Below are 18217 nucleotides of genomic sequence, written 5' to 3'. Positions count from 1 at the left end.
TATCATTGCTGTAGCAACCAAGTTCAGTAAACAATTGTATAATTTTATTGTTTTTAATTTTGTCTCAATAGTTCTGATTGCACATAATCAAAACAGCCTGTTGGTCAGTCACTAAGACAAAATGGTATCTGGTCAAATAATGCTTCCAATTCAAAGTAATACATTAGAATATGGTTTATTTTTAAAAACTAGCTGGTGTATCTTGTGCCAACACAAAATACACCAACAGTATCTAATTTAATTGTAAAAAAATCAGGTGTGTCTGTTTTAAAAGCAAATGGGAATACTTCAAATACAAATGGAATTGTTTTTACAACAATATTCAAAATATTTTTTTTAAGTAATTTAAAAACATCTGTAGCTTGCTGATTGAGTAGAAATGTTGAACACTGTAATAACAGAAATACTTTTTCAGATTACTTAAAGATAAACATACTGTTGTAGGAGAAGAGTCCGAAAATTCTGGACCAAGGTCCAACATGGACCCCCCAGATTTTGATAAAACTTGATGGGTTTGTTAATATCAATGAGAAAAGCAATTCCTGAAAATTTCAGCATAAAATCTTCTGTGGTTCATGAGATATGGTCATTTAAAATTTCTGATTTTTCCAAAAATAAAAACTTCAGCAGCAAAAACATGATTTGTTCATACTTTGAAGCTCTATATTTTAAAAACAAAATTTCAGAGAACCTTCTAGTTTTTTTTATTGTATACAACTTTAGATTTACTTTAATAAAAGTTTGACATTGAATGTCACATTTTTTCCATAATGGCTACCTAAAAAAACAAAAAAATTGTTTGCAAGTATAAAAAGTTGGTTTTTGATGAGTCAATATACAAAACCTGCTGTTTAAGAAGTGAAAAGAAATATTTTTCTAGTTTCTATATATGGTAGGCTTCTAAATTTTTAGAAATTTACTGATAAGATACAATTCAGTAAAAATTTATAGACCTCTAAAAATGGCTGTGGCTAAAACTTAGGAAAATGTGCCTCCACTTCAAACCACTGGTAACCTAGGATTAAGACTGGTTTTAATAAGATTTTCTTTTTCTTCTAATTTAGTGGACTTTATTACAGTGATTTCAGAAAAAAAAATAGTGGGTACTCATAGGGAAGTTACAAAATAAGAACAATGAAAATTGCCCAAAATGCATTAAAAACAATAAAAATAAAGTTATTGTTGTACTTTAGTTTGTATTATATATTGTAATACAAAGTATATATGAATTTAAAAGTTTTTCATAATCAGTACTAGAAATAAGTCTTTAGTTAAGCCTGAATTAAACTCAATTTTTAAATAGCCCTAGCTCTTTCTTGCCCCTTCCCCCATCCATTTACTTTTTAACATTCACATTTTTTCCCAGAACTTAGAAAAAAATTGTAATTGAACACTTCTCCTTACATGGTGCGTCTGGTTTTATGTCTGATGTATGAAGTGCCTTTATGCCCAAACACATCACTAAACATACACATATAAAAACTGAAATTTAGTTTTTAATGTTTTCATATAAAATTTATTCATAGCCTATTAAGTAAAACTGAAATGTAATACTTTTAGTCTAATTTACCTGATATTTAATATCATGACTATAAATTTTATAATATTTTTTCAATACATTTACGATTCCACCCTTCCTCAATAATTTGACTTGTTTGATTATCATTTTCAAATTTAGATTACAACTTATACCAAGTTATAAGAGTTATTTGACTTGTCAACATAGTGCACAAGTTATTATGAAATAAATACTGTTATTAAATAAATACTATTATTATATAAATGATTTCATTTATCAATTTCATTCATTTATCATTGTATACAATAAAAAAAACTAGAAGGTTCTCTGAAATTTTGTTTTTAAAATATAGAGCTTCAAAGTATGAACAAATCATGTTTTTGCTACTGAAGTTTTTATTTTTGGAAAAATCAGAAATTTCAAATTACCGTATCTCATGAACCACAAAAGATTTTATGCTGAAATTTTCAGGAATTGCTTTTCTCATTGGTAGTAACAAACCCATCAAGTTTCATCAAAATCTGAGAGGGGCCATGTTGAAATCCTAAAATTTTGGTCCATTTGGCATGGAATGACCCAGTAGCTAAAATTAAAATTTTTGAATACAAAAAAGCTATATTTTTGTTACATTAAGTTTATTTTTCTTACATTATTTAATTGAAAAGTATATTGAATGAACTTAAATTTAATTTATAATAGTATTTTAAATCATATTTAAACCAAAGTTCTAAAAAATATGCTGGAATCTAATATGCATAATTAAACTATTTTACCCTTACACTACTGAGTTTATTTTTGTGAAAATAATAATAATAAATCAAGTGAGTTTCTTCCTTGGTCTAGGGACACAAATAGTAAAAAATATTATGTTTTTAATAATTTTTGTTTAGACCCTGGTATGTCCTCATAAACTACTGCCAAAAGAAGGAATAATACAGTTACCTACTGGAAGTACTCATCTAAAAGTAATACGCATTGAACCTGACTTGCGTGCGACTTTGAGGTTTGTGGATTGTTTTTATTCTAATAGGCTTTTTTCTCTCTTCTCCCCTATCTACTGTGAGAAGTTTCTTTTTCTAACATTACAAATAAAAATAAGTTTGCATTAAATAACTTTTGTTAAACATTTTAGAAGTCAATACACTAACTAAAATATTTAGTTTTATAGTCTGATGATGAGACTGTTTATTTGTCTCAAAATATTACTAATAAATAAATAATATAGGTGTTTTGAATGTCTCCATAAAAAGTAATATTTTTATTATTAAAAAAATCTTTGGTTTAAATGTGGCTTAAAATGCTATTATAATTTTGATTGTAGTTCATTCATTTAATGTTATTTTCAACAAAATAATGCAAGCGAAATAAATTTTTTCTTTATATGTATTTTTTATTCCAAAGTCACTGCAGTTTGCAAATCAATTCTGTTTATAATAATTATAAGAGTTTATTAAAAGTTTTTTATAATACTTGTTAAAATAGATTATTTTTTTCTTTAATGGATTGCTAATAAAGCTTTGTAATCCATTATTTATTTAAAAAGAAAAAGGTAAAGTAATTGTTTTTGTAACAGATTGTAAACCCTTATCATTAAAAATAAATCCAGATTGTATATTTGTACATTACTATCTTCATAGATAATTGTTAGCTGCAAACTGCAAGAAAAAAAAATCCTCAAATTTTAATTTGGGTGCCACCCAAATTAAAATTTTTTTTTAACTTTTATTATGGCAAATATTGTTTTTTTTTCCGCAAAAAAATGCAGATTTTCTGCTAAATTTTGACGGGTTGGAGGGGTACTGCCGCCCAAATTTTTTTTCTAGAATAGGCCTTGACGTGATAAATTGCTGTTTTCTATAGCTGTGTGTTGACTGTCAAAAGTTTATTTCCCTATGATTTTGAACTATAAGAAGAGTTTTTATCACAAAAAAAAAGTGGTCTAGTAGATTTTTTCTCTCCCTTATACAGGGTGTTCATATGGCTTGGTATTGAAAAGTACTGTGCTAAATTAGTTAAGATTTAAACTTTCATTGTGCTCTAATACATAAAATCAGGACATATGTGCGTCCTGTTATTACTACTAATATATATTTCTTAATTACAAGTACAGCAGGGAAATGACATTTATAATTTTTTTTATATTTTTTAATAAAAATTAAAAAATTAGGGGGGGGGGGGTATTAAGCAAAAATTTTAAGAAAAACTGTGCTATATCAAAAAGAAAAAGAATCTTAAAAAAAAACTAATGGTGAAGGTGCAAAAATATACGCTTAATTAGAGCTTATTATGAATTATATATATGTGTGTATTTTAAGAACTGAGAAGTATCTTAAGGTATCTGATACTGGCAATACTAGCATCTTTGATGGTGAGTTTTAATACTGAGAGTATGAGAGTAAATCCAACACAGAACCCAAAAGTGATAATGTTAATAAGGTTGCAAATGACACCTGGCACATAAATCCTTCATTTGACTGCCACCATTTCAATGAAGAATGCGAGCAAGATAAGATAATGCCCCAATTTTATTGATCAGAATAAGGTGTGACAAGATAGCCTAAGACAAGTTAAATCTTGTACGATGCTTCTGTTTTCAAGGATGCAAAGATAAAGCTGTAGTGAATAGAAAAAAAGTCACCCTATTTGGCAGTAATTGACCAGGGCCCTAACTAAAAATGAGGCTTTTTGCAAACCTGGCCAAGGCGAAATTATAAAATTTAGCAAGGGTTGATACCCGGGGCCAAAAAAAAGTTTATAGTACTTTATATATTACAATTTTTATACTTACATTTACTATTTATTAAATATTGGCATATATTTATATATTTTTAAACTCTAATTTACTTCCAACAAGGTTGCAAGAAACCACTATTAAGTTATGATTTACTTTAAAATAGAGGATAGGGTTAAAAATGGGACAAATACAGTAAAATAATGCAACTTGTTGGTTAAAAAACCAAGCAAGAATAAGTTTTGGTTTATCGTAATAGAGATGATAGCTCGTTTGAGCATTGACCATGATAGCATTTGAAAAATACTATAATATAATATAGATAGAAAAAAGAAAGAAATGCAACCTTACAATAATGGGAGAGTGGCTTAAGCTTGGCAGATAAAGCAAGTCTAGTTACATTTACAATGTGTTTTTAGAATTAGTCTGAGAGTAAGAGGGTTGTTATTTGTCAATATAGGAATGCCAACAACATATTGCCAACATTTTTGGCATATTGCAATATTTTTTGCAATAAATTAATGAGTTTTGTTGTCTATCAAAAATTGTGGATTTTAAGTCCAGACTTAAAATCCACTAGCCACTGCAAAAATTGGCTGTTTGTTCTAAACAATCAAAAAGTGAAGATTTTTTGTTAAGACAAGAGTATAGTGTCATCAACAAATAGAGCCACTTTAGATGTAAAATTTTCATGATGACTGTTATTGTGGGTAAGTTACAATACAGAACCAAAGATAGAACCTTGTGGTACCCTTAAGGTTACTTAAAATGAAGATGAGTGTAGGCCTTCAAGAATAATTTTAATACTGTAGTTAGAAAGAAATGATTTAACAATCTCAAAAACTTTATATAAAAAAACTAATAACAGAGTGAAGACATAGTATAGTCATGGTATAGTTGGAGAGATCGAAGTGTTTTCTAGAGTTTTTAAAAACTAGAAACACCTATTTCACACTTTTTAATAGTTAGCAAAAATTGAAAAGAGTTCTGAAGAATACTTTTTTAGTACTATGATGGAAATCTTGTCTGAATTAACTTGAGCATTGGAAGCCAGAGTGATTTGGATGTTTAACAATGGGTTAATCTGTTTAACTGGAATGACAGTCAAGTTAAAGGAAAATTTCTTTCCAAATTACTCTGCTATAGGTAGAAGTAAAAAGATCAGATCCATGGATTAGAGATTAAATTCTAGACTTACTTTAGTTAATGACACTGTTAAAGACTTTAAGCAAGTTTTAAGTCTTTTTTAAAAGTTTTTAATAATAGCATAGAGTCAATATTGTATTGTTTTGTATTTGTTTGCATAATTCAATCTAAAAAATATATGTATACTTTTCCTGTTGCAATCTTGTACTTATAACTTTATTTTAGCACAGAAAAAAATAGACGAATCACAAGTATTTTTGATAACATGAAGTTCAGTCTACTTGAATCAGTGACAAATCTTGAAGATATTTGGGAATCTATTGGAATTAGCGAAGAACAGAAAGATAACAGAAATAAGACTGTTTTAGATCATCTTCAACGTAAGAAATTTAAGCCATAATAAGTTTTTTTTTTTGTTTTTTTTAAATAGTAGTAGTATTTATAATAGGTGTTGTTATTAACCCTTTGATTGCTGCAAGCCAGATCGTGGCTTTTCCGTTAAAGTGCGGCGAGCCACGATCATGGCTTTCAAAACTGATCTTTAAAATTATGAACTTTACAGCAAAAAATTATTGCTTTTCTAAATATCATTCATTATTTATACAATGTGGGCTTAAATTTTTTGTTAATAAATTTTGTAGAAATGAAAAATGGCATACAATGAAAATTTTGTAGAAATGAAAAATGGCATACAAATCTCAAAATTGTTTTTTTTTTTTTTCATTTTCGGTTTTTTTAGTTAAATTTTTATAAAGATCTTTTAATTTTATCAAGCAGTCGAAGGGTTAATATTAACCAATTTTTTGCTAGAGCTTTTAAATGAAATGGTAGCTGAAGAGGAGCAGTTAAAATCAAAAATGCAGCTGAAAGTTAAAGAATATCAAGAGGAGCTTGAGCAACTATGCAAAGACCTCGCTATTCCACCAAAACAAGTTTGTATTTGCTCAGATATATTTTTGTATATTTTTTAACTGGTTTTTCTACTTGATAAAAAATTTATACAAACATAATTAGTTAGTTCCTTTTTTCATTTAAAAATTGTATGAATCAGTAAATTAATTTTTGTTTATAAGATGTTTATTTAAAAAAAAAAAGTTAATAAAAATTTATGTGTGATGTAAGTATATTGTAACAATATACTTACATCACACATAAATTTTTATTAACAATGTCATTTTCAGATTCCAGCTAATTTGAGCCTTCTCCAGCTAGAAAATAGACTAAGAGGAGAGGTTGATACTCTTAACAAGGTAGGTTTTATTAAAAACTATTAAACAGTTTTTATTATTTATGTGCAACTATTTGTATATTTCTTTAAGCTTTTTTTACAAAAAGTGTATGAAAAGAATGTCATGTGATGTGCATGTTCATATTAAATTCATAAAAATGTGCATGTTCATATTAATTCATAAAAAAGGTGACTGAGCTTTGTCTGACATCTTTTTCATATCAGATGTTATGTTGGTTTAATAAAATATTTAATTTCAAATTGATCTACAACCAAATGAAAAAAAATGCATTTAATTATTGGTTTGTTATTGTGTAAATTATTTCACAAATAATTTATATATATCTTGTTATACTTACATATTTTGATTTGCACTGTCATAACATATTTTGCATACTTAAAGTTTTGAAATGTTAACTTCTGAACAGTTTTTTCAGAAAAAGAACCCTGCCCACAACCTAACTCTTTTCAGTATGACATCAATGATATTTTAGGCATGCAAAGTACTCAAAGATATATCAGATATATTTATGTGTGTATATATATTCACAGTAGTGTGCAAAAATTTATAAACAGCAAAAAAGTTTTAAATTTTTTTTCATAAATTTGCCTTTTTACTGAAAATAAATCAAATTTTTACTAATTATTCCATGTGACTCCATAGTATAATTAAATAAAAAAATAATAACAAAATTTATAATTTTGCATGAGTTTATTAACAAATGAAAAAACTCAAAAAAGTGATTTTTATAATTATTTCATTTTTTTCATCACAGTGTATAAGTATTTTGTTGGATAGCCTCTAGATTTTAATACTGCTTAACAATCTCAAAGCATCTTGAATAAATAATTTTTATTAGTCAGTTTTTCTCCCTTCACTTGACAATCAAGATGTTACCAAATAAATTCTATATAAGTTAATTCTAGGCTTTTAGAAGGCCAGTCCAATGCTGGAATTTTTTTTCGAACTGAAACATTTACGATAGAGTTTACATGCTGCTTTGGAATATTGGCATTTTATTTTTTCTATGTGGAAACCTAGCTTTCTTGATTATACCTCAATATATATGATCCATTACACCTTCAACCAATAGAGACACAACTGAAAAATCTCAAACCCTTACATTGCTATCACCTTGTTTAACTATTGGCAGTTAATAATACACTGAACATGCAAAATTTTGTCTTTTTTCATTTTTCAATGAACAAAATTTTTAAGCATTCTTTTGAAGTCCAATGTAAATGATCTTTTTTAAATTTCATTTAGACTAAGCAATTAACAATAATAATTGTTTCTTGGCAGGGTGTTTACCAACCAAATGTTGATGCAGGAAATATTTTGTAGCATCTATGCTGCACTTAACACCATAATTTTTGCTCTAAATGATAAAGTTTGGCATGTTGGTCTTCTCCATAAGCTCTCTTCTTATGGTGTATCAGGTAACATCTTTAAGATTATTGAATCCTTTTTTACCAGTTGTAGTATAAAAACTCTCCTTGATGAACAGCACTCTTCTTCATTTCCTGTAACTTCAGGGGTTCCTGGAAGTTCTATCCTTGGTCCTATACTTTTTTAAATTTATATTAACGATCTCCCTGAAATTCTCACATTTAAGGTGGCATTGTTTGCTGATGATACTACCATTTATTCCTGGCATGATAAGAAGCCAACACTCTGATCGTTCGGAGGTAAAATTTGAGCTTAAAAAAGATCTTACTTCTGCTACAGCATGGGGGCTCTCAGTGACTGATGAACTTTATTTCAGATAAAACTCAATTTTTTTTCCAGCTAATTGTTATCGCAATAACCTAGATTTTCCTATATTTATGAATGGTAATTTACTTGATGAGTTAACTACCCTTGTCCTCAAGGATTAACTCTCACTTCCGATCTTTCTTGGAAACCATATATCAAATCCATTGCAAATTTAGCATCTGATAAGGTTGCATTTCTTTATCTTGTCCACCACTTTCTTACTTTTTTCCGGATTCTTTTCTTTATCTCTACAAATCTCTAATCCTTCTGAGCAAGCATCTCTTGTGCCATCTACTAAAATTCATTTTCATGGTACTCGTCATTCAATTAAGTCTCATCCTTTTACTGTGACTGTTCTTAAGTGCTTCAAAAATTTTTATTTGTCTGAATTTTTTCCTTGAACATCAGTTCTTTGGAATTTGCTCCCTTCTCGTTTTCCTGATTTATATAATTTGCAATCTTTTAAGTTGTCTCTTAATCATTATCTTTCTTTATAAATCTTTTCTCTTCCAGTAACTTGCAACTCTAATAGTTTTTGCTTGCAGCCTTGTTGAAATTGAAAATTTTAAATATATTTTATATATATATATATATATGTGTGTGTGTGTTTGTGTGTGTGTGTGTGTGTGTGTGTGTGTGTGTGTGTGTGTGTGTGTGTGTGTGTGTGTGTGTGTGTGTGTGTGTGTGTGTGTGTGTATTAATGTATGTATGTATGTATTTGCTTACTAATTTTTCTCATCTTTATAGCATACAACGTTTTTAGGAAAAAGGAGAATAATGAAAGAATAGATCGCTGCCCCATCCCAAATCCTTGGTTGATGTAGTGACACTCCTTTGCGACAGCAGACTATAAAATAGTTGATGTATATACTGGTGGCCCCACCAGCAGGCTATTTCAGTGTGTCGTCAGACATGCATTTGTAACCATTTTTATGAAATGCTTTAAAGTTCAAAACACCACAACTTGTTAATATAACTCTCTCCTATATTTAAAATCAAGAGTTTGATGTTTGCTTTTTATATAATAACATTAAATTTGTCGCAATATCGAAAAACTGATTTTAATATTGTAAATGATTATTTAAAAAAAAATGTGCAACCTTTTTGACTATAGTGGCCTCCACAGTCTTGGGGAGATAAACAGATTTTTTTAAATTTGTTAAGTTAATGTTCTATTCAAGCAAGTTTTTAATAAATATGTATTTATTTTTGAATAGGAAAAACATGATAGATTAAAATCTTTAAAACGAATTCGTAATGATGAACAACTGCTATGTGAGCGCCTTATGATGCCACAACATGAACTTGTTTTTATTGGTTGTCCAACTCTTGACCAGTTGCGAGAGTTAGAGCAAAATGTAAAATTTCTAAAAACTGAAAAAGTAAGATTTTTTTTGAATTCTTGTTTTCATTTTATTAGAATTAATTAGTTATTCTGTGATACTTGTGTAAATATTGTTTTTCATTAGAAACTATTAACTATAAAAAAAATCAGGTGTTTTACTTTAGTAACCCCCTCCATCTTAAAGTCTTACAGCATTTAAAATTTAAATTTATTTTACACTTAAATAAAATAAACATGTTTATAATCTTGACATTTCCTTTGGTGCATCACAATTAGCTTGTGATATTACTATTAATGTACTATATAATTGATTTATAATTTATAATATACACAATTCTCGGAATTAGGAAAAATAAGGTCAGCAATAATTTGCTGACATCAATCTTTTAGAGGTCGGCAAAAAAATTTGATGCAAAAGTCTTACAATAAAAAATAAAAACGAGGTCGGCAATTTTTCCCAACCTCTAACACTTTTTGGTTGGCATTGCTGGATGTCGACCCTCATTTCGAGGGCTGTATGTATTATGTATTAAGTAGTTTTAACTTTTTACTGCTATGAAAGTGTTTAATTTTTATTATTGTTATGTTTGTAAAGATTTTTTTCTGAAATGTCTTCCCAAAATCCAAATATTCATAAATTAAAAGCTATTAAACATAACTTTTATGCTTGCAAGGTTATATTTCTATGCTCATATTGCAAAATAGTTGAACTTCTTTTAAATATATACAAGGCAAACTTCACTCCAACTTCACAAATGCCAAAATTCTTTGGCGTTTATACTTTGTTTTAAAAGAAATAATATTAAAGTTATAACAAAACTTGGTGTCCTTAAAAAATGCAGAAACTTGAAAAAAGCTGAAGGATCTAGATATTTCTTTGACTAAAGTTTTGTTTATAACTTATAATTTCACATAAATATTATAATAATATAGACCTTATTGTGCAATTTAAATTATCTACTTTTATTTGGATTTGTTAGTTTACTAGCTAGGTAATATGTTATTAATCACTTCAGACATATGGTCATTATAATAACCTTGCTACTGGTACATGTAATCCAGTGAAACCTGTTCTGTATCCTACTGCTTTGTAGGATTCGCTTTTTAAGCAAAGGCTAGAAGAAGAAGTGTACTTCCTGTCATCTAGAGGTTGCCGTCTTGAAAAATGGAGTTTTTTACACTTTTTTTTAATTATAAATTTTGAACATTAAAAATAATTATTTTATGGTGTATATATTAAAGGTTATCAGATGAAAATTTGACCCAATTTTCAGAAAAATTGTTTAATGTTTAAAGGACCTCTAGTAGAGGGCGCCGAATTAAGAATATAAAGCTACAAAACTTTTCATTTTTGAAACTCTTTATGAAATTGTAATTAAAATACAAGTAGGCTAGTTTTAGACTTTAGTTTTTTTTCAAAAATATTTATTAATAAAGAAAATACTAATAATGTAAAAAATATCATAAAGTCATAATGAGTTTTGATTTCAAATATGGATTTTGCTTTCTGTGATGTTCAATAACTTGTAAAATAAGTTGACGTTGCTCTTCATTTTGCACACTCTCGTGGCTATTGCTAATAAGCTTGATTCCTCTTTTGGAGCAATCATTTGTTACTTCTAATTGTTTAACAAAATTTTCTGCAGTTTGATAATCTTGGAAGAATGTCCACATTGTTGATTCATTTGGAGACATTCTTGATAATTTATTAGGTATCGTTTAATCCACAGCAGTTGCAATACCTGAATCCTCTTTTTGATACCAGAATTCCTTGAGTGGAGAAATTGTATCAAATTAAAAAGACAAATAAACTTGGCCATGCAGTGGACCATAATTCACTCATTGTTAGAAAAAAATTTTTTTAGATAAGAGTTCCATAAAAAATATATAGAATACTGCACCTGGCTTATAAATTTTGAATATTCTGAAATTGTTTCAAAACATGACTTCAATTGCTTATCATAAGCAGAGTGGTTTTGTCATCTCTTATTCTTAATCCATATCTTTTTATACTCACGATGAACAGATTCTCTTGTATTGGTATTTTTTAGAAATGGTGCAATATGGTTAACTGCAATATGAACTTTCCATGTTATATAAAATATTTTCAAAGTAATGATTAATATATTCAATTTAATTAGCATTAGCTGTCTTAAATTCTATAAAAGCAGATTCAATATCTCTAAAAATATTTGCATTTTGCATTTTAGTTTTTTAGACACTTAAAAAAACATATTCTGCACTTTTTTTTCTTTTTTTTTTAACATCTTCGCTTCTATTAAGGTTGCAAGCAACCACTATTAGAGCTGGAAGTTACAGGTACAGAAAAGCTGAAGTTCATAGAGCAAGATGACAATTGACAGAGGAATTGAAAGATTGCAAATTATGAATCAGGAAAGCAAGATGAAGAAAGCAATTTCCAAAGAACTGATGTTCGAGGAAAAAAACTAGATGAGTAAGAGTTTTTAGAGCATTTAGGAACAATCACAGTAAAAGGATCAGACTTAATTGAATGACGAGTAACACAAGAATGAATTTTAGTAGATGGCACAAGAGATGCTAGCTCTTTAGAGCAGTGCCCATTATAGTATTTCTAGAAAAGAGAAAGAGAAGCAATATTATGACGATGTGATAATGGTTGGAGGTTAGCTGCAAAAGCAGGTCCAATTATGTTTACAATGCGTTTTTGCACCTTGTCTAAAAGAGAAAGAGTAATGGTAGTATCATCAGCCAACAATGCCACCTTTTATGTGTGAATATTTGGAAGATCGTTAAATTAAAAATAAGTATAGGGCCAAGAATAGAACCTTGAGGAACACTTGAGGTGACAGAATATGAAGAAGAGTGCTGTCCATCGAAAATAACTTAAATACTACGATTAGTAAGGAAGAATTCAATAATCTTAAAGATGTTACCTGATACACCATAAGAGGAGAGCTTATGGAAAAGACCAGCATTTCAAACTTTATCAAAGGCTTTAAAAATGTTGAGAGCGATAGCCTTAACCTCTCCACCTCTAATACACAATAAATCTAATACACAATAAAACCCATCAGTTATTACCATTAACAAATCAGCAGTAGAACGAGATCGAAATCCATATTGATGATCAGAAAGTAGGTATTAGATTCAAGATGAGAGATTAAGTGTTACTTTATTTAAAAGCGTTTTGCTAATATAAAAATGTTCGTAAAGATAAATGTGGAGAAGTTATTTATTTTTAACATAATTAAAAACCATTTTTTTAACACCTTTTTAAAATGTTAAAAACTTTAGTAAAATTGTCAAAACAAAATATTATTTACTTGGTCATAAAAAGGCTTGTTTATGCACGCTTTCCTTGCCAAGCTTTTATATATATTTATATATTTAAATATATATATATTTATATATATATATATATATATATATATATATATATATATATATATATATATATATATATATATATATATATATATATATATATATATATATATATATATATATATATATAGACACTCCTATTCGACATTTAGAGGGACATTTTATTTTATTCTTGTAAATAACTTTCTTTTTTTTTACTCTTTTTTTCATATTTTTATTTTATGTCTGTTTTTATTTATACATATTTAAATTAATTATTTTGTTATAAAAATATATTTTTTATAATCATTTTTGTTATTTTTTTTAATTGTTATATATTATATTTCATTTCTTTTTTTTCTTTGCGGATTCGGAATCCCCATAAAATTCTTCATCAAAAGTAATCTTACTGTTTTTCAAAATAAAATAAAAAAAATTGACACACCTTAATATATCAGCCTTTACATTATGTTTGTATTATTACTGGAAAAAAAAAGGTACATTATATTTATAGATGGTTTAAAAGCATTTTTTTTTTTTTTTTTATACATCTTCGCTTCCAACAAGGCTGCAAGCAGCCACTAATTAAAGTTGGAAGTTACTGAAAGGGAAAAGATGAAGACTGTAGAGCAAGATAACGATCGGCGGACGACTTAAAGGATTGCAAATTATATGAATAAGGAAAACAAGATGAAGGAAGCGAATTCCAAAGAGCTGATATTCGAGGTAAAAACTAGATAAATAAGCGTTTTTGGAGCACTTAGGAACAGTCACAGAAAAAGGATGAGACTTAATTATATGACGAGTAACACGAGAATGAATTTTAGTAGATGGCACAAGAGATGCTAGCTCTTTAGAGCAGTACCCATTATAGCATTTGTAGAAAAGAGAAAGAAGAGCAACATTACAATGATGTGATAATGGCTGGAGGTTGGCTGCAAGAGCAGGTCCAACTATGTTTACTATGCGTTTTTGCACCTTGTCTAAAAGAGAAAGGGCATCGTTAGAAGATCCGCCCCAGATAAGGCAACAGTATTCCATACAAGGCCAGATTTGAGATTTATAGAGATAGAGAATAGAATCCGAAGTAAGAAAGTGACGAGCTCGATAAAGAGATGCAACATTAGCAGATGCTAATTTTGCAACTGATTTGATATATGGTTTCCAAGAAAGATTGGAAGTAAGAGTTAATCCTAGAAGATGAAGGGTAGATGTCTCATCTAGTACATTACTATTTATAAAAATAGGAAGATCTAAATTATTGCGATAACGATTGGTTGAAAAAAATTGAGTTTTATCTGAATTAAAGTTCACCAGCCACTGTGAGCCCCATGCTGTAGCAGAAGTGAGATCCTTTTCAAGCTCAAATGCCCCTGCCAAGCAATCAGAGTGTTGGTTTCTTATCACGACAAAAATAAATGGTAGTATCATCAGCAAACAATGCCACCTTAGATGTGAGAATATCTGGAAGATCGTTGATGTAAATTAAAAAGAGTATAGGGCCAAGGATAGCCCCTTGAAGAACCCCTGAAGTTACAGAATAAGAAGAAGAGTGCTGTCCATTGAGGACAACTTTTATGCTATGATTGGGAAGGAAGGATTCAATAATCTTAAAGATGTTGCCAGATACACCATAAAAAGAAAGCTTATGGAGAAGACCAGCATGCCAAACTTTATCAAACGCTTTTGAAATGTCAAGAGCTATGGCCTTAACCTCTCCACCTTTATCTAATGCATGATAAAACCTATCAGTTATTACTATTAGCAAATCAGCTGTAAAACGAGAAGATCGAAATCCATATTGATGGTCAGAAAGTAAGTTATTAGATTCAAGATGAGATATTAAGTGTTTGTTAATTAAAGATTCAAAAACCTTGCTTATGATAGGAAGAAGACTTATGGGACGGTAGTTAGACATATCAGATCGCTCTCCAGAATTTTTGAAGATAGGGATAACGGATGCCGCTTTCCAGCAGGCTAGAAAACAAGACTCTGATAAGCACTTGTTAAATAGTTTTGAGAGTTTAGGCGACAGCTCTGGAGAACACTTCTGAAAGACAATAACAGGTATGTTGTCCGGGCCACAAGCTGTAGAAGAGTCTAGGCAGGAAATCATTTTAGATACAGAAGCTGGAGTGATATGAATGTTAAGCAATGGATCAACCTATTTAATGGCAATATCAGGTAGAACGCAACTAGTGGAATCAAGAGATGATATTGATGAAAAGTTTTTAGCAAACAATTCAGTGTCTTTAGGTGAGGTGACAAAGTCTGAACCATACAAGAGAGGTGGAATTAAAGATTTGCCCTTATTATTAATACTATTAAAGATTCTCCAGAAGTCACGAGAGCCTAATTTTTGAGATGAGATACGAGATTTCATGACCTGAGTATAGCGGGCTTTAGATCTAGACAAAACCTTTTTACAATGGTTTCTAACAGTAATAAACAGCCGTCTGTTTTCTGGAGAATTGTTTTGCTGATAAATATGGAAGTAACGGTTTCAATTGGCAATCGCAGCAGCACAGTGTGAGGAAAACCATGGTGGAGAGTGAGGCTTGACCTGGAATTGTCGAGAGGGAACAAAAGATTCCATGCCAGCCTGAATCCATGAAGTTAGGTAAGTTGCGCATTTGTCGACAGGAAGACAAAAGATTCTACCCAAGGGTCATCATGAAGAAAATCACGGAAAGAATCCCAGTCAGCTTTACTGTAGTTGTAAGAGGTACAATAATAGGGGGATTCAGGTGATGAAGAAGAATAAGATATTAGTTTTAGAGAGATCAAACTGTGATAAGAAGCACCTAAGAGTGAATGTGGAGAAACTGAGCACTGACTTGGATCAGAAACAAGACATAAGTCGAGTAGAGACCGTAAATGATTTGGGTTGTCAGGAAAGCGAATTGGAAAGTTGACTATTTGAGTTAGAGATTGTGAAAGGCAAAAGTTGTGGCCTTTAAAGCCTGCAGAGTCACTGACACTAGAGCCAAGCCATTCAGTGATGAGCATTAAAGTCACTGACAACAACAATATTGGCTGATGGATAAAGAGAGAGGGATTGGTTAATATGATCAGAAATAACATCAATAAGAAAGCAGTCTTGAAATGAAAGAGAGCGATATAGAACAAAGAGAAAGGCAATAGAGTGAAGTGGTACTAAACGAAAGCACATGAAAGAATAGTCTAGTGATTCAAACCTAGTTTCACGACAAATGGGTGAGTTCTTACGAATGTAAATACCCAGGCCAAGCATGTGACTATCGGAGTCTTTAGGAATTAAAAGAAGATAACCATCAACACTAAGATCGCAAGATGAGACAGCTGAACTCAAATTAGTCTCACAAAGAGCGAGTAGGTCTGGTGAACTTTGCAAGAGATAAGACTTAACAGAAAAAAAGTTACTTTGAAGACCACGAATTTTAGTGAATTATAGGTTTAGTGAACTTTTTGATGATGATGGTTTTTTGTGTTTTATAGTTTTTGTTACTCAAAGCATAGATAGTACTTAGAAAACTGTTAATAGCCCAAGCAATTGCCTCATTACTTCTAATAAACCCTAAGCTGTAACAAAGGGCTCCAAATGTGGCCTCCACAATGCATACCAAAAGTACAAACAGAGACACCACCCATGCGCAACATAGCACTGTTAATACTTTGATATTTTTCACTGTTGATGGAATCAGCCTCTCTGAGAGCTACCACAGTGTTCAGGAAACCTGACTACCAGCCGGCCTCAGAACCATAAAACTGAGTTTTAAAGCTGTACCCTCATTAGGAGATAATAGAATGAGTTGCCTAGTGATAAAAACAGAGACACAAGCAAAACCCATGCATTGAGTCAAGAAGATCCAGCATTCAACATCCTAAACTGGAAACAATGTGTTAAAAATACATCTTCGCCAGCCTAATAGATGAAGATGGGGTGCAAAGCTGGTCAACAGATTGAATCTGTTTACCTCTTAAGTCTTTGCCTAGGAGGCCTTCTACAAGACAGTAGCCGGATGCATTTAACATCTGCCCGAAGATGAGTATATATATATATATATATATATATATATATATATATATATATATATATATATATATATATATATTGTTGTTACAACCCTCTTTCATCCTTATAATTCTAAATCATAATCTAATGGAACAAGGCTACTGTGTTGAGAATCAAGTTGAGCATGGTACTACTAAAAAATGTAGAGTGAATCAAACTTGGTAGTTCTTGCTAACAAAGTAAGCACTTCACCACTGCATCACTATCATTAATGGAAATTGCATTCAAAAGTAAACATAAATTGATACTTTTATAACTTTGCTTAGGTATGTTCTGATAAGATATCCTTATTGTTATTTAGAGACTGTTGCCCAAAAAATTATATTTTGCAACAGTATTTTGATGCTGAATTCTGTAAATTTATTATTCTAAATGATAAAAAAGAAACCTAGAGTACTTTTTGTTATTTTGAAAATCAATTATTACTAAAATTTTGAACAAAAGTAATTAATTGGCATGTATTAAAGTGTATCTTTTGTTTTATGATTGATAAGATTTATGCATGTAAGGCCCCTTGCAGACAGGATGTTAACAAACAAGTTGCATAACTTACAAGCTTTTGAGGCTGAAGTTGAACTTTCTGTTTCACATAAAGCACAGTTTTGCATGGGGTGCTAATTTGACGTGAGATGCTGTCTACAAAAGATTAGAATGAAATACTGTTTGTTAAAAATGAAAAACACATTGAGTCTTTGCAACATCCATACAATACTTATATATATACTATCAAACCTACTAGTGCTAAGTAACATGTTTTGCAGCTAAGCAACTTTTTTGAAACTGAAATAAATTTTTAGGGCAATAAAATGTTTTTTTCTTTAAAAGTATTAAGAAAGAATTAGTTTGAAATATCTATAGATTTTTATAAAATAAAATAAAAATATTTTTGATAAGTAATATGTTTTGATTTTTTTTTACATTGACTAATATTTTAAAAAAATTTAGCAAATTTTTTTTTTACAGTTTTTAGTACCATCATTAAAAACAAGTATTAAAATAAATTTTTCCAATACCAAAACTGTTTCATAATTTTGGTTTTTTTCAGTTTCCAAAGTTTTAATATTTCAAACTTTATAAAAATCTGCAAAACTTA

General features: G+C 29.6%; 1 protein-coding gene across 1 annotated transcript in view; it reads left to right on the top strand.

Annotated features, from left to right (window-relative positions):
* Positions 1 to 18217, top strand: part of LOC100206541 (protein regulator of cytokinesis 1) — a 61511-nt gene that overhangs the window by 1231 nt on the left and 42063 nt on the right. The window contains exons 3-7 of the mRNA XM_065805496.1: positions 2410 to 2522; positions 5622 to 5776; positions 6207 to 6328; positions 6578 to 6646; positions 9598 to 9762. Coding sequence (XP_065661568.1) covers positions 2410 to 2522; positions 5622 to 5776; positions 6207 to 6328; positions 6578 to 6646; positions 9598 to 9762 — 624 coding nt within the window. The remainder of the gene's footprint in view (positions 1 to 2409; positions 2523 to 5621; positions 5777 to 6206; positions 6329 to 6577; positions 6647 to 9597; positions 9763 to 18217) is intronic.

Source organism: Hydra vulgaris, chromosome 09, assembly GCF_038396675.1.
Source record: "Hydra vulgaris chromosome 09, alternate assembly HydraT2T_AEP".
In the NCBI taxonomy this organism is placed as follows: Eukaryota; Metazoa; Cnidaria; class Hydrozoa; order Anthoathecata; family Hydridae; genus Hydra; species Hydra vulgaris.
This window is presented reverse-complemented; position numbering and strand designations above follow the sequence as displayed.